This window comes from Amblyomma mixtum, chromosome 1, assembly GCF_055824585.1.
Source record: "Amblyomma mixtum isolate Tamu chromosome 1, ASM5582458v1, whole genome shotgun sequence".
Lineage (NCBI taxonomy): Eukaryota > Metazoa > Arthropoda > Arachnida > Ixodida > Ixodidae > Amblyomma > Amblyomma mixtum.
In genome coordinates, this window is record NC_143012.1 from 84,692,428 (window position 1) to 84,710,413 (window position 17,986).

At 45.0% G+C, this 17,986-nt stretch overlaps 1 protein-coding gene across 3 annotated transcripts in view; it reads right to left on the minus strand.

Moving 5' to 3' along the window:
* Positions 1–17,986, minus strand: part of LOC149367057 (uncharacterized) — a 46,990-nt gene that overhangs the window by 14,512 nt on the left and 14,492 nt on the right. The window contains exons 1-6 of one of the 3 annotated variants that reach the window (XM_089553896.1): positions 15,481–16,404; positions 11,958–12,085; positions 6,566–6,702; positions 4,940–5,038; positions 3,909–4,019; positions 2,226–2,312 (exon numbers count right to left, since the gene is read on the minus strand). In XM_089553896.1, coding sequence (XP_089410022.1) covers positions 2,226–2,312; positions 3,909–4,019; positions 4,940–5,038; positions 6,566–6,702; positions 11,958–12,085; positions 15,481–15,680 — 762 coding nt within the window. In that variant the 5' untranslated portion in view covers positions 15,681–16,404. Of the gene's footprint in view, positions 1–2,225; positions 2,313–3,908; positions 4,020–4,939; positions 5,039–6,565; positions 6,703–11,957; positions 12,086–15,480; positions 16,405–17,986 lie in introns of those variants that run through there. The other 2 variants (XM_089553902.1, XM_089553888.1) reach the window with 2 other exon arrangements.

Sequence of the window (17,986 nt, forward strand, 5' to 3'; positions counted from 1 at the left end):
CTGACGCCCCCTGTTGGAGCAGACAACAACTATTGCATTAGTTGTCATCCGCTCCAACAGGGGGCATCAGGCGTTTGTGGATCTTGGAGAGTATAATCACGGTTAACTTAGTCGAACCAAACTCAAACAGCATCATCGCTGTGTCACCAGTCTTACAAGAGAGTGTAACCTGCTCTACAATTTTTTTTAAGCACCCTGGCACCCCAGTGCCTAAAGCAGAGTGCCCAAAACGAGGCTGCATATGACACTGATCTTTCATATCTCCCTGTGTTACATGAAAAAACATAACAGTCTACCTCTCTTCAGCATCAATGAAATGGATACAAACAAGGAACACTTTGGAGTCAAGAGCACGAAACCATCCCATGCATAGCAAAAGGCCACATAGTAACAAGCTTAGTGCAACCTAGCAGTAGCCAAAGAATAGTGCCTGGTGCCACCACTCAGCAATAGCATGTAAAATAGTCTGTGCTCTAGTTTTGCCACATTAAGTCAAACACAGTGGCCAAAGCAGTAGCATATGCTCTTGCCCATACCAACAAGCATCCACTGGGAAGATACTACTATGGCTGGAAGTATTATTAATGAAGCCACAATTAATTAATCTTTGGAGAACACGTATTTTTGCGTTCTAACTCCAAATTATATCAAACCTTGTGCCATGAAAGGGTTCCCCTGTTCCAACTTGCTTTATGATGATGTTTATTTTAATGCCTCCAATGTGCCAAACCCGACTGAGCTATTTCTGGGCACCCGGTAAATTCCCACTTCAGCCTAATGCCACTGTCAAATTGGCACTTTTGATTGCGATCCGAGTCAACTGGGATTGAACCCAACATGCGTACAGCGTTGCTACATGGCCAATTCAACGGCAATACGACAAAGTCCTTCTCAGCCTTACAAAGGTTCCTGAAGCGTGATCAAGCTTTTTCGATCCGAGTCAAGAGCTGCTAAGTTTGCGCTCAGAGAACATTTAAAAACAAAACTAACAATGAAAAATACAGAAGGATATTGTATGAAATGTATAAAATTTAGAACAATTTTTTATTATATTCAGCCCAGCTTGACTTCTTGCAAAAATTGCGTCAACACTCAACATTGCATACGCCTGCCAGGGAAGTAGCGAACAAGCATGGTTCCCACATACACGAGCCAGTAATATGGTGGAGTAATATAGTGTTTTGCGAGAGTTTCTGATGGCCTTTAGGGCAAAAAAAAATAATAAAAACAGCATTTCTGAAACCTACAGCCCATCTATCTATGAAGCTCATCAATTGTTGGATCAAATTTTAGCTGTAAAGCAAATTTATAACTCCAATTTACCCTTCATCCCTGTTTGTTTTTGCCGAATTTATTAAGACATGTTTTCTACCATTTACAAGTTTATGAGGAGGATATCTTGGCACCCAGAATAGATGTAGCAATAATTTTTGTTGCAGCACGCTGTGAAATGATTTCCCCACGCAATGTTGGGATCAGGTCTCTTAATTTGCGCTTACAACTTACTTTGTGCATTCCAATTTACACCACCCATTAACCAGCCTATGAAGATTGAAATTAAAAATGCCGCGATATAACTAATAATAGCTTAACCTGAAAAGCAATTCCAACATTGCATTCCTTGTATTTTATGCTACCTAGCCACATTTCCACAACAATTCTCTAATCAGTAGGTCCTTTTCTATTGTGATTACAAGCAACGGAATATAAATGTGCAATATTTTAAGAACTAGCAGGCATGATAGAAAATCAACTTTATATTTCAAATCAGCACAGAAAACCGAATAAGACCGAACAGCTCGGCCAAAAAGTAATGAAAAATTCTTTGCCACCATTCGTAGCAGGGGACGGCAGAAAGTTAGGTGGGCGGATGAGATTAATAAGAAGTTTGCGGGGATACAGTGGCGGCAACTGACAAAGGACAGGGTTAATTGGAGAGACATGGGAGAGGCCTTTGCCCTGCAGTGGGTGTAGTCAGGCTGATGATGATGATGATGATGCACAACTATACTCACATGCAGCCCATGCCAACTCATTGAGCGATTAGGATTCAGTGGGATTGTGTAACGGCGTTTGTAAAACGTCGCGCTCACTGAGAGCTTCAATTTGAATCGAACTCCATCGGGATCACTGCAAGTGCCCATGTGACAGTACGAGCATTGCATTTGCATACTGCACGTGCCTGATGCTAGCAGTGACTCATTCCAGCTGGAGAGGACTCTGACCTGTTCCAAGTCGTGCAGGTTGGTGTGGGTGGAGCCCTGATCATCTGCAGCCGACGAGGATGAGTTGCCCGCCCGCTGGACTTGCTCCTGCGGAGAAACGGGACCGATAAGTCTGCGTCAAGTGGGCGCCACACATGCGCTGTGCAACACGTTTACATCGAAAATGAACAGCATTTGGCTAGGCATGGAGCAGCTCTGTCACTCAGACAAGCTCTACTACTTTTCAAACTGCAAACTTTTACACACTGTCCACCTGCCCAATATCACCGTTCGGTTTAATTCCATTACTGCTTCCGAGGCACTGCACAGCGGAACGCCATTCACGAATGCACTGTGTGTCAAAATCACGAGGCCCCACGCTTCTCACTTTGGCTTCAGCTCTGGCAGAAAAGCGCAGACAACTGCAAAACGGTGGTTGTCACTGAAATTGCCAAGTAAGCTGCCGTAACTGCTCTCTTTCCAGAGGGAGGGCGGAAAAAAAAGGTGGCACAATAGCCTCACTTGAGCAACTGAAGGTCTTTTGTTGGTCAGTGACATCTTTCAAAGACCATCATAACATTTATCAACTAAAATCAGTTGATTACTTTTTCAAAGAACTTCCATGATCAAAGCCATATTACCAAGAAAAGTTGCACGCATTAAGCACCGGTGCCTGTAATCCTACATAACTAGACTGGCAGCCTAACACACGAAGAAAATTCATTTGAGCTCACAGCCTTTCAACTAAGACACCAAAAGCAGGTCAATGGCTTGGGAATAAATTGCTGACTTAAAGGTGCACTGAAGAGGAATCTGAACTTGTCTTTTTGCCGCGGGAACTCGATCTACACGTTCCTAGCATTCTTAGAAACTGCGATTTACTGCCCCGTGTGGCCGATTTCCCCAATTAAATCGAATTAACGTCCGGCTCCCGCCTTTTTTTTTTTAATTCTGCCTCGTACGGTGGGCGGAGTCGACCAACGCGTGGAGCGCCTTTCACCCAGTCCCATGGCGGCTTGCCGCTCTGCCATCGGCGGAGTAATACGTAGTAGTCCGTAGTAGCAAATAGTCCGCGCGTATTTTTATTTCTTCGGGCTTATTTTGCAGCTATATTATCTGCGAATGAAACTATTTATTCATGGAAACCTAAAAAACAAAATAAAGCGAAAGCAAAGCCTCCACGGAGCTGGCTGAAAGGAGCTTCACGCGTTGGTCGACTCCGCCCATCGTACGAGGCAGAATTTTAAAAAAAGGCGGGAGCCAGACGTTAATTCGTTTTAATTGGGGAAATCGGCCACACAGGGCAATAAGTTGCAGTTTCTAAGAATGCTAGGAACGTGTGGATCGAGTTCCCGCGGCAAAAAGACATGTTCAGAATCCTCTTCAGTGCACCTTTAAGTTTGTTTTCCTGTTCACTTACAAAATTATTCACAACACCTGAAAAGGCATTACAGTAAGCAGGGGTAACAACACGATATGACACCACAGCTAACATACATCATTACACAACACAATATGCTACACCACTGAAAAACTACACCACACAGCTCACTAGCTAAAATACATTTCGCAGCAATGTCACAAGCAATTCATTCGATATGTGATCCACTGCATATTCAAATATTTGCGTAGACAATAACAGTCATGAAAACAAATGGTTACAAAATCTGAAAAGCGTGCCGTTACAAGGGTGGTGCGCCTCACCTTAATCTGGTCGAGGTCCTTGCGCAGTGCCTGCAGGCTGGTGTGCTGCTCCTTGAGGGCCTGCAGGCCGTTCTCCAGGCTCGACACCTGGCTGCCCAGGTTGGCTACATTCTGCACACACACAGACGCACACGTGTTCAGGCATGAAACGCCTTCATCAGCCGCGAACAGGATCACTTTATTTATTTATTTATTTATTTTATTTCTGATACCCTCATGGCCCACAGGGCATTATTGAGGGGAGTGGTACATAGATATAAAATGAAACTGTTACAAAAAGGGGGTTAACGCATACATAGGCATGCCTACAAAAAATGATACGCATGATTGAAAAAAAAAAAAAAAACTAGCTGCAAGAAAATACATGATTCAAAAATGCGAAACAATACAATAATTGGGAATACCAACACCAAAACGAATAAATTCACAAAAACAGTCAAAAAACATTTCATGGAAACACAAAGATACGAACTAGAACATCACCCTTCGTAGAAACATTGAACGGGTACGATGGCAGAAGGCTATTAACAGAACAAAGTGCATGCGAAAAAAAAAAAGGAACAGGGCTAAATACACAATATACAAAACGAAGTGAACCAACTGAGGCTATGGTAAACCATATTGTAATGACAACAGTGCCCTAAACTCATCAACGTCCTTTGCAGCTACAATATGTGGTGGTAGGTGGTTCCACTCCGACGATGTTTTCGGGATAAAGGAATTTATGCAGGATGTTGTCCGGCAACGAGGAACGCCAACTTTCCGTGAGTGATCGATGCGGGATGAAACATATGATAGTCCACGCAAACAAATCGACACAAAAATTTCAGCAAGAGGCACCTAGGCGCCTGCGCCAATGAGTGCCTTGGCCCAGAAAGACACATCGAAACAAATGCGGTGCACAGCTAGTGTACGTAAATTAAGGAATGTTACACAGATTGCACACATGCAAAAATGCCACTTGAGGGAAACGAATCTGCCTTCAGTGATGAGCTACTGATGACAGACAGCTGCACAGTCGATGGACACACCTGCTTGAGATCAGTGACGGCGCTGGGGAGACCCTTGATCTGAGGCGCTGAAGCCACGCTCTCTTGCAGGCTTCCCGTGGTTGCCTTCAGCTCAGCCACCTGTCGAGAAGAGCACAGACACCAGTTAGCGGGGGCAACTACTGCTGCTTTTAGCGGCTTCCAAAGGTGCACACAAGGACAGTCGGAACAACGCGTACAGCTTAGCTGAACCCATTTTTCAGCTCAGTAATTGAGAAATACAATACTTTAAAGGCACACTGCCGACTATTTGAAGCTGGCCAATGCCAACTGATTACCCTCGACCTAATTATGCAGGTGTCGCTTTCACTGAAAGAAAGAAAGAAAGAAAGAAAGAAAGAAAGAAAGTATTTATTTAGCATAAAACATGAAATACAAACACAGAACTTCAGGGACCCAACAAAATTTGTTTGAGGGTCCCGACCACTATAAGCTGTTACATATGATGTAGACGACAGCAACAAATAAGGCAACTATATAGCAATAAGCATGTTACAGCAGTAGGCACTTGATACTAGTGAAAACATCAAATAAACATGTTATAATTAGAAAAAACAAAACAAAAAAAAAGCACTAAAGAATGTACACTAGGTTGAACTTAGTAGAAAATGTTTTAATTGTTTTTGAAAGGCATGAAGTGTAGGTGAAATTTGAATGTGATCATCAAGACTATTCCACAAATGGGTTGACTTTTATTAGCTAAGAGAGGGGAAAGAAATTAAATACAGGCTTCGTCACCACGAGGTGCTTTCACGAACAAACTACAGTGATGCCAATGCTGTCTCTTCTCAAGGATCTCCGAGGCTCAATCACACCGCCATCTACTTCCAGGCAGTGATGACAGGCCTCTTTTCAGCACTGATGTCACAAGTTTGAATCGAACAGTGCGGACAAAAAAAAAAGCACCGTTTCAAATCCAATTTCCTGAGCAATAAATTCGTTTTTTCCTGCCGAAGAAACACCAACAAACCTCAAAGAACTAACTAAACAATCACCTTTTAGTAAGACGAAAAATTGAACGAAGCTGTCCTCAGTGTCCCCTCAAAGCCAAGGTGATCCAAAGGACGGAGCAACGGAAGCGAACCAGCTCATGTGTCAAACGCAAATGTGAGAGCATTTGCCTGGCCTTTATGCGCAGGTTAGGTGAATGCACCCTATTCCAAGATAAAAGACAAACTTGCTAAACTACGCTAGGCTTAGTTAAAACATTCGGCAGGAGCTGGCATGTCCATCTTTCTCTCCACATTTGTGTCCCTCAATCTTTCCCCCCTTATTATTCTCTTTTTTCTCTTGTCTTCTTTGTCTTTCTCTACTCTTTCTGTTGGGTTGGGTCTTGATTTGGCTTGCCTTGGCTTATTGCTGATTCAGGGTACCAAGTCAAGCCAAGCCAAGCCTGCAACTACAACAGGCTTCACTTACACGACAACTCAGGGCATGCTTCCATTGACGAATCTTGCCATAAAATGAGCAAAACAAATTGCAGCCTCACATCCTGATGAAGAAAGGCTAGGCACGAAACTAGCAGCCGAGAAGAAGTTTAAAAAAAAGAAAAAAGAGCTACCCCCGAGACTTCCAAAGCAAAAAGGAATCAGTGCCTTGGCTACGAACCTGCTTGGCCAGTGCTGCAAGGTCCGCAGCAGTTCGGTGCAGCTCAGCAGCCGTGCTGCTCAGGTTTTGCTCGAGGCCCTTGATCTGGCTATGCAGGTCATGCAGCTGCGCTGGCAGTTTCTTGCCATCCACGTCCACTGCATGCAAGTTCGGGCACTGAGCACAATGCACTGCGGGCACTGTCCAGAAAGCTCGACCCAAAGACAGCTCCAGGGAAGACAAGATACGAATGAGAAAGGATGCGAACGCTCACGTCACAAGCAAGGGCAAAATTAAGATGAATTAAGAGCTCAAATCACGAACGAAACATGCAGAGTCAAATCTGTACCAGAAAAAACTTGGCAGGCGTTCTTCCTGTAAGTAGTACATAGGTCGTTAACAAGTCTGGCAAATTTTAAAGACAGAATTCATGTGGCTTTGCCACGGCGCACTCTTTACTGTCATAATGCCAAATAAATACAAATATGGCACAACATTTTTTAATCTAACACAGGCAACCCTTTAACCAGGGCAGTTCATAGAACCAGGGCAGCACTTCACATTTTCCTTTTCCCTAAATACAACCATCCAGACAAGAGGAATTAAAAAGCCACCATTTCTCATCAATAATGGGATCAGTTTTGACCGGGAACCCCACAAAATGCACAGGCAAGAGTCAACTGAAGACAGTTTTAAGCGCCTCTCATACAAGCTGAAAAAGAGAGAAAGAAAGAAGCTTCTCTGCTTCAATTAACTGCCACAAGGAGAAAATTAAAGGAATCAGAAAACTAGCTGTTCCCTTGTTCATCACAGAAACCAGGCTTGACCATTTCTTTTTCCGAAATCTGGTCCCAGACAAGTAACCACCACGGTGGCTCAGTGGTTAAGGTGCTCGTCTACTGACCGGAGTACCCGGGTTCGAACCAGACTACGGCAACCACGTTTCGATGAAGGCAAAATGCAAAAGGCGCCCGTGTGCTGTGCGATGTCAGTGCAGTTTAACGTGCACTGTGTCATATCAGTGCACTTTAAAGATCCTCAGGTGGTCGAAATTATTCTGGAGCCCTCCACTACGGAACTTCTTTCTTCTTTCACTCCCTCCTTTATCCCTTCCTTTCCGGCCTGGTTCCCTCCACTACGGCACCTCTTTCTTCCTTTCTTCTTTCACTCCCTCCTTTATACTTCCCTTCCAGCCTGGTTCCCTCCACTACAGAACCTCTTTCTTTCTTTCTTCTTTCACTCCCTCCATTTTTTTCCCCCAGACAAGGAGACTTCCAACAAACAAGCATGTCATTGCTGCTCTCAATGTAAAGTATTTCTGGGGCTTAGAAAATTTGAGAGAACAATTTTTTGACAGGATGAAGACACCGTAGAGCAGCTGCACTGTTATTTTCAGCACAATACAACACTTCCAATGGCAGAACAAAACATCTTGCTCCAGAAAAATGTGCGCAACTTTCCTTTGTTTTGCCATGCTTGTCAACAAAATCTGGCTAGGACCGGCTAGCAGTCTACACCCCATTGAATGCAAGTTTGTTGGCAGTGCTGGGCAGGAGAAGAACGGTGGATTTATCCGTTGGTAGCTGGATGGACTTCATGTCTGCGCTGTTTTGTGCATGGCATTCGAAAAAGATGTTCACACAAAAGACTACTAAATTCACTCTTGAGTAAGAATTATTCAACACAGTCATTAGGTTTCATTCAGCCATTTGGTGTTGCTCCTTTGTGTTCAGTATCTTATTTGATGGTTTCATTTTAAGCACTGATATATCTGATGGTATGATTGCCATTTGGTTCAATGACAGAGGTTCCAAGTTCTCTGTTCCTTGGCCGGGCATATCAGCACTGTGTGCATCATTACTGATGAGAATAAGTTTGATAGTGAGTTTAACTAGTTTAGATAAAGAGAGGGCCTGCACACAGCATGAAAGAGGGCCTTAATCACAAACAGATAAACCATGCCTATCAGCTGAAATGTACAGTCCACTGGATAACACCAGTGGATACTAACAGTAGCCTTATGAAAGTGCACATGAAACTGTCACAACTTAAGTTTAATAATCCAATCATCAATTGTGTGAAGTGTTTCCACAGTGATTATAACATATCTGGTGACTGGTACTATGATAGCACTGCTGCCCCAAAAGTATCAGATTACCAATGGACTTCACCTCAGGTGTGCATAACAACTGCTTCATGCACTGGTCATGCTTCAAGCATCATATACAACGCTTTACTACAGGGAGTCATTTCTGTTGTGTTTACTTCCTGTCGTAAATTTTTTTCACTACATCTGCTTTTGTTGCAATTCCCCGGATACCTCTGGCCCCATCAACAGCCAAACTAAAAAATTACAAAAGGCACCCTTGTGCGGTGCGATGTCAGTGCACGTTAAAGATCCCCAGGTGGTCGAAATTATTCCGGAGACCTCCGCTACGGCACCTCTTCCTCTCTTTCTTCTTTCACTCCCACCTTCCTCCCTTCCTTTACGGCGCGGTTCAGGTGTCCACCGAGATATGTGAGACAACTACTGCGCCACTTGATTCCCTCAAAAACCAATTCAAATTTTTTAAACTTTGTGAGGAGAGAGCAGATTTGAGTGCAGTTGCTTCAAACCGAGGTTCTTTGTTCTTGCCAATGTATTTCCTGAACTACCACTGATGCTGCAAAGCGTTTTTTTGTCATTTTTTTTCACTGAGACCAAGGGGTCATCACAAAGCGATAAAGGTCAAAGACTGAACAATCTGGTAGACACAGCCGTGTCTTTCCTGTTCCGGTCAACCGAGTGCCACAATAAAGCTCTCTTCAACCTGCAGCACAACCTACAACAATTCAGACAACTGTAGTCTAAAAAGATGGCACATAATCTGGTGACAACAACCTTTTCATGTAGTTCTCAATTGACTACACCATCACAGGTAACCGCAGTGGATGTGGCTTCATTCAGAATGTTTTGGCTCAAGGATTAAAATTTTTTGAACTACTATAAGAATACTAGTACCTCCATCACATCCATGGCACCTATCAAGAGAAGTTAACTAATCTGAGCCCACCAAAACATAATTCCGGAATTGCACCTTGTGTGCACCCACCGCGGTGGCTCAGAGGTTAAGGCGCTCGACTACCGAGCCGGAGTACCAGGGTTCGAACATGACAGCGGCGGCCGCGTTTCGATGGGGGCGAAACGCAAAAAGGCGCCCGTGTGCTGTGCGATGTCAGTGCACGTTAAAGATCCCCAAGTGGTCGAAATTATTCCGGAGACCTCCACTACGGCACCTCTTTCTTCTTTCACTCCCACCTTCCTCCCTTCCCTTTCGGCGCGGTTCAAGTGTCCACTGAGATGTGAAACAGATACTGCACCATTTCCTTTCCCAAAAACCGATTTTCGATTTTTTCTTGTGTGCTACACTAAGTAAAAGGAGGTGCAAAACAACAGCAATACGGCAAGAGTGGGTCTGTGTAGTCAGGCCAGTTCAGAACGAAAATCAGTAAAAAATCCAACCACATAAAAACAACAACAGAATAGAGGATTATATTATTGTACAGACGGTACAGCATTTCATTCAAGGTTGTATTTGTTATCTGTTAGAAAACCAACCGTGTATAAGACTTCACTACCACACACCATAAATCATGATGCACAATGACAAACAAAGCTGATGCAAAGTAACTGCGGCAGAAACCACCAAAATGAACATGATGCACTCAACTTCTTTTCAGCATGATGAAGCATTATTATAACATATTTTCTGCATAATTCCGGTATTTAAGTCGTGAAATTTTTATGACGTGGGTGCTTTATGGAAAAATGGTCAAATGCTCTGATGAATTCTATCCTGACATGCAAGCCATTAGTCAGCAAACTACTCATCAGCAAACAACTTAAAATTCAGTTTTTTGACTGCGAAAGAACTAACATATCTAGATCACACGTGGAACTAGGTTACTTCTGGCGTTCCTTGATTGTGACAGTGATGTTTTCAAGGTAGTGTACATGTGTTGTTACTCAGCTTTCATGCTGGGCTGAATATCTTGCCAAGCGATATTCATGTTATCTTTCTGGTTTGTACCTTATTCTCTCCTTTCTTTCCTTTTTAGAAAAACTTTCCACGATGTGGGTTTTCCTGTTTTCCCAATAAAGATTTTGTTGGAAAATAGCGCTTGTGTCGTGTCTTGCTTCTTCCTTTCGCCCTTGTCTCTTGCCCTACTTTCAGCATGAATCTGATTCAACTCGCCTAGCTTTCAACCTTACCTCAGTTTTCAATAATGTCTTTATGGGATTCATTGTTGTTCTTTCTTTCTGCCTTATGGTTATTTCTGCTTCATATCTTTACCATCAATTTCTTCCTGTGGGCCGTTTTCATATTACCCTGTGATGGCCTATGCTGTTTGTAGAAGCCAAGGGGACATAAAACAACATTCAATCCAATTTGAGTGTCAGCTCCAAAGTAATGCACACAAAAATATGCAAAGGCCACATATATATTTCGTAAAGAGGTAAGTGAACTTTAGTGTATCAAAACATTTATCACTGAGGATGTTGATAAAATGTGTATTCCAATTAAAACGGGTATTCCTCTAAACTAAATACCATGATTGTTCAATAGCACAAAACGCAGGGCTAGTTCGTAGCTGTTCATCATGTAACACATCGCACAAGACGGGGCACTAAGAAGAAAACAGAATGAACACAAGCCCCACTGACCACTGAAATGAACAGGAAAACTCCAGAATAGAATTTTTCCAATTCACGAGAAGTTTTCCTAGAATGAATAGGAAAACTTCCAGAAAACTCCTAAGCAGTTTTACTATTCAATTCAGTAGTCAGTAGCACTGATCCTATTGTCTCCTTAAACTCCAATCTTGTTGTGCACTGTATTACATGATGCACAACTTCCATGGTTGCATGTTTCATTTAGTGCGCTATTTTGCAGGCATGTGTTATTTTGCTAGGACGTAGGAATTTCATTTTTAGCCACAGCCGAGGCAAAAGTGCAACTGGGGCACGCTGAAGTATCAGAAGCAACATAGCAAGAAGATAATACCAACGCAGGCACTACACTGCATGGCGTTACAGCCAGCTGATGTAGGCTCACTTCATCAACACAAAAAAGACCCAAATGACAAACTATAGGCAATGACTGCATACAACTCCATTCTTCCTGTATAGCAATGCATGAACCACAAGTCAGTTATTACTTCACACATAAGTCAGCAGGATTAGCGGGAGAAAAAAAACGTGAACACCAGTAGTGCTCACTTGGATTCAGTACAGGCGGTAATCGCTAGGCCACTAGCTATGTTGTAACCAGTGCACCAAAATCCGAGTGCAGAGAAATGGAGATGAGCAACAACCGTGATGACATTAACGATGCAGGGAACGGGAGGAGGGGTCACCGCGGGTGTCAATTACCTCGGTGCAGGCGTGTTCGGAGGGCGTCCACGTCCTGCCTGAGGGCGAGGTGCAGCCACACCAGCGCCCCCGCCACCCCAATCAGCAGCACCAGCCACACGGGCAGCCAGGCCCACCAGCGCACCGGCCTGGGGTCAAGGGTCAGTGCGTCCTCCTCACCCCCAAGCAGCCACAAGTGATAGACATATTCCGAACCCTATCCCTATTCCAAATGCATGCTCGCTGGTACCGAAAAATTACATCAGTCTGCGACAAGATGCTTTAAAGGTGCACTGAAGAGGAATCTGAACTTGTATTTTTGCTGCCGGAAATCGACCTACACGTTCCGAGCATTCCTAGGAACTTCGACTTATTGCCCTGTATGGCCGATTTCCCTAATTAAATCAAATTAACGTCCATCTCCCGCCTTTATTTTTTTAATTCTCCCCGTACGGTGGGCGGAGTTGACCAACACGTGGAGTGCCTTTCAGCCAGCACCGTGGAAGCTTTGCTTAAGCTTTATTTTGTTTTTTTAGGTTTCCGTGAATAAGTAGTTTCATTCGCAGATAATATAGCCGCAAAATAAGCCCAAAGAAATAAAAATACACACGGACTATTTGCTTCTACGGATTACTATGTATTACTCCGCCGATGGCAGAGCGGCAAGCCGCCACGGGACTGGGTGAAAGGCACTCCACGCATTGGTCAACTCCGGCCACCGTACGCGGAGAATTAAAAAAGAAAAGGCGGAAGCCGGACGTTAATCCAATTTAATTAGGGAAATTGGTCACACAGGGCAATAAATCGAAGTTTCTGAGAATGTTCGGAACGTGTAGATCGCGTTCCTGCGGCAAAAAGACGAGTTCAGATTCCTCTTCACTGCCCCTTTAAGGCCACGAAGACTGCGTGGGAATGAAAAGACAATATAACGGAAAGGCAGGCAGCTGCTGTTAACCCTTTCAGGCGCCATTTTTTGTTTTGACTGAAATCAGTTATTTTTTCGTCTGAGTAGTACATTCAGGCCTCAAGAAAGCGAATTTGTTAGTTTTCGAACGTGGAAGACCAGCAGGTAAGTTTTTACAACGATGTGGAGAATTCCGTACAAAGTGTCAGATTTGTTAGAAATAGCAACATCGAAATGTTCTCGTGCCTCAGGTAAACATCCTCGGAATAATGGAATCGCTTTGTGTTTGGAAGATTCACATTGCGCTCGAAACTGAGAAAAAATCAATGTTTTCACTGCCGGCAAAATCTGTCTGCACAAAAATGGCGGACAAAGTGCTACCTAGCTCACTCTTATGTGAAATATTACTTACTGCGTTTGCTACATGGTACAAAAAAGCAACTCATTTGCAACAAGACGGGTGCTCAATTTGACTGAAATAATGAAATCGCTGTTAAGTGCTCCAGTTTCTCAGAAAAAGCTGCAAGTTTGCCGCTTACACAATTGTGTACAAAGCGCCTGAAAGGGTTAAGCTGTGACAAGACGCTTTAAAGCCATAAAGACTGAGTGGGAATTAAAACACAATATAAAGGAAAGGCGGGCAACAGCTGTTTAAATCTGGTCCTCATTTCCCGCCCCTACATTAACGATGTGTGCATTCAAGTTGTAGATTCACTGAAAAACTCGTATATGTCTACTTGTAGTTCTTATTCCCTTATTATGGTTCTCGCATAAACATGCAACTGTCTCCAAAAAGGGCTACAGCTCGATTCCTGCATTTTTGCTCTTCATGGCATGTTCCTCCCTTATTTAACGCCATGGTTTAGTTTTTAGCTTCCACACAAACGATTTCACGAAATGAATGCTTTTTCTCGAACAGAAACTGCCGCATGCACCAGGCTCATGCTCCCGAGGATGAGCGACATGGTTTACAATGCATACTACAAAGGTAACGGACTTTTCTAACATGCATTTCTGACCTGACGACTGACTTTTCGCAATTATTATTTCAAGGTGGCACAATAACAGCTGCCTCTTCCTTCGATGTAGAGTACTTCAAGCAAATCAGAAATTGGAGTTCTCTGTTAAGGCGTATTTCTCAAGTTCAAAGGGCAGCTCCAGGGGTTTTTCAAGGTTCACTCAACTTGGACTTTAACTGCAGATCACTTTCACAAATTCTGGCAGCAGTGTGATATTTCATTCTTGCACAAATTGATTTTCAAATAGCTTCAGTTGAAGTCATTTCTACAGACAAGTCTGCATTTGTGATGCGTAAAGACTACTGCAAGCTAATGCCTGCTCCCCACTTGCTGAACAAAATTTTCCGGCTTGTGTTATGTCGTTTCGTGTATTTTAAGAATGTAATCATTATTCCTGCTTTAAAACTCATGTACAATGTTTTTGCATAAATGACTAAAAGAATAACAAATTTTAATCACAGTTATGGCCAATTTTATTCCAGTTCATTTTTGCAGCTGTGTAGCCACCACCGTTCTCAACCCTCAATGTTTTCAGCGTGGAATCAAAAAACTGATTTAAAATAATTTTTTGCAATGTTATCCTTGCAATCACAGCTGCACAATTTGGTATTTAAGACAGTGATCTTTCTGTTGTGTTACAAGGACACCAGAAATCTAAGCAATAAATAGACGGTTCTTTTAACGACCTAACAGCTAAGACTGTGGTACGTCGTCTTCAGCGGCACTTGTTTGTTTTTGTTAAAGCAGTGAAAACTTAGCAATGGCCACAGAGAACATGAGATATGCCATGAGGGCTCGAGAATTCACACATAGATTTTAACTTTCACGCTGTCAATTTAAGTCCACTAACTTGACTAAGCCAAAAAGTAGGCAAGCCTGTCTCTCGATGTTTTCATCAAAATAACTGCAGCAACTAAGGCCTCGTCTCATGGATGTTCATGCAAAGTGCGCTGAGCAGTTTATTGGCGCATAAGAAGTAGAACAAGGGAGCCTTCAGAAATGTATCTACTTATCTCTTCTCTATGCCACCCCTCTGGTTCAGGCATACCTGATCAAACACTGATACTTTGTACAAGAAATTGTTAAAACATGTGTGTTGATCTAGTCTATCTAATGGTTCATCATTTCAGATATAAAAGACAACTAATGCTGATACGCCACGGCTTGATAAATAACTAGCAAGAGGAAATGTCAACTTACTGCCTGTATGCAATCTGACCTGTGATTAATATAACTTTTTATTATAAGTTTTTCTTGAGTTGTTACTCTTGCATTTAGCCACCAAAGAAAGCCAAGTACTACAAGTGAGTAACTATACAGGAACAGAGACAAGGGGAGAAGACACCCAAGAGTGGTAGCCCATGCTGCCATAGCTTTCCCCAGCCTACATTTGTAGCTCTTAAAATGGTTGTTTTAGAGACGCATTTCGCGATACGCTATTCTAGCGTGCAGCTTAAATTAAGCAACTTTCTGGGCGACTTCCTCTGCCTTAGTCTTCCTTCCCGAACACCGCCCCCTATCCCTACCGGCGATGCCCGACAGCGCAGACCCACGAGGCGGGCCAGTCGGGGGCCCGCCGGACCTTCGTGCCGCGACGCAACAGGAGGGGTACGTGACTCACGGCGCCGCCGCAGAGCGGTACGAGGCGAGCACCGCGTACGAGGACTCGACGTCGGACGAGTCTGAGCCATGGCCGCCGTTGCCCCCGGCGGCCGCGGCGGCCCCCTTCCTGAGCAACTCCTGCACCGAGTGCTGCGAGGCGGCACGGGGCGCGGTCGCGCGGCACGACACCAGGGCGTCCAGCTCCTTGCGCTTCTTCATCTTCTTGAACGGCGGGCCCGAGCAGGCATCCGGGCGGCACGCCAGCTTCGCGGGGCCTCGAGACACCACCGCGGCCGGGTACGCGGTCCGCGGCAGCAGATCGATACGGACCAGCGCGGCGCCGATCAATCCAGCGACGCCATTGCGGCAGCAGACGCCGCGTTGCAGCGGCCACGCAGTTCCCCGAGCAGACGACGCGCCGACGCGGACGTCCCCGAGCGCCACGGCGAGCTCGGCATCGCGGCCCGGCACGTCTTCTAGTCCGCTACCCCGCCTCGTAGCCCACAGCGGCTCGGGGACGACGCTGCCGTCTTCTAATCGAGCTAGACTTGCACAAGTCTCGACCGGTCCCAAAGAGGGAGGCGGCACGCACGCGTGGCGCTAGTCTCGGCCGTCCATGGCGCGCGGGCATGACGGGAAAGTGCGGTCGCCGCGTGCGCGTTAGGTTTGATTCGTGGCGCATGCCGGCAGTCGGCGACGCGTCAGCTGCAGACAGTCGCGGTCGTCGACAAACATACATTCGCAGGATTTCCCGCTCCCACATATCACGGTGGCCGACAGTGGCGGTAACCAAGACGTAATGACACCCGCTTTAATCACGACTCAGCGGCAAAAACTGTCCATCGAGGAGTCCATTACTTCACATAATGCAGTCAGTGAACTTGGTCAAGGAGTTGACTCTAATCTCTGATACCGTTTCACAAGCAGGCTGCAGCTACGACCCACACTCTGGAACCGGGTGCCCACCAATGCCCCCCCCCCCCCCCCCTCCTCCCATACACATCTGACAATGCGTCGCATTAAACTGACATATGAAGCTATAGCAACTATAAGCACGGGCTCCAAAACCCACACTTAGTCCTCGCATACCACCCTGCACAGAGGGTACGTGTCATGTGGATTGCTTCGCACTATGATACGTACCAGCGCTTCAGCCCCTACCAAGACAAAATTAACACGAACTATATACACTCGGCAGGTACAGCAACACGATGGGCTAAGACCGAACACAAAGCGTTGTCATGCACCGAAAGCTCTCTTGACGGGCGCTAATATTTGCTTCCATCTTAAGTAGCAAAACATTTCTGCCAGTTATCTTCTTTCGCTGTAGACGTAACTTGACGTCAGGGACTGGAAAAAAAATGTCCGAATTATCTGAAGGTCGAATATCATCGAATTTCACACCCCCCTTCCAAGGAAAAAATATCCATACACTGTCCACATACTATCAAATTTATTTGGGAAACAAAACTGCTGTAAGCATCTGCTTTTGAGGTGATGACTTCATCGCAATGATTAAATTTCCAAGTTCTGTTATATGCTTCATTGCGTGCAGTGTCAAAGCAGAACTACTCCAATATATGGAAGGGGCAACGCGATAACGCTCGAGCCTCCTCGCTAATGGCAGCATCGCAAGTATGGAGACTTCACCGCACAAACCATGAACAGGAAACATGCGTAATGGCATAGGAATGGTGAAATCTCTTGTGAAAAGAAAACGAAAAGAGCAGCGACGTGCCAATATATGCATTGAAAGCAGCACACAGCTCGACGTTGGCTGATGCACGGCCGATATGGTCACATCACCGCAGGCCACCGGCAAAGCTCAGAAAACGAAACTATGCGGCCGGACTATTTTTTGGCCTTCGACAACGCTCGGCGAGGACCCATTGCACCTGTCATTACATGCATGTCGGAGGTGCACAGGTAACAAACAATTCAGGCTTGAGAGGAGAGGAGGAGGTAATGAACGATGACTTGTGAATGACTTGTGTCGATCATACCTCGACACAGTCTCCTTTTGGGAGTCAGCCTGATTCCTCCTTTTTTACAAGCTGCGAACCCCTCCGGGGAAAGTGCGAACATTCATTTTGTACCCAGAAAATCTGGTTGAAAACATATCCGCAAGTGACGCAGGTGCAATCTGCTTCCACGAGGCACTAAGTACACATGCGAAGTGGCAGGTGCATGCTTGACATACCGCCATCTGCTGCTTGCACCTGTCACCAGTGTGAACTGCGCATGCACACCACAAAGTGGCAGTTTCCAACCAGTGCAGCTCGGGGGAAGGCAGAGAAGGCAAGGCGCATATGCACGAAGCAGCTGTGCAAAAAAGGCAGGTTAACGGGCGCAATCCAAGCGGCGTCCGACTTAAGGGGCATCCAACCCCTTGGACTTACAGAAGTGTTCACCAGGACTGCTCCAGCAGTCCGCGGTATCCAGACTGCCAAATTAAAGGGGCAGACAACTGAATTTTAAGAATTAAGAATCCAACTTCTGTTTCAGAGCAACAGAAAGCTTCCAGG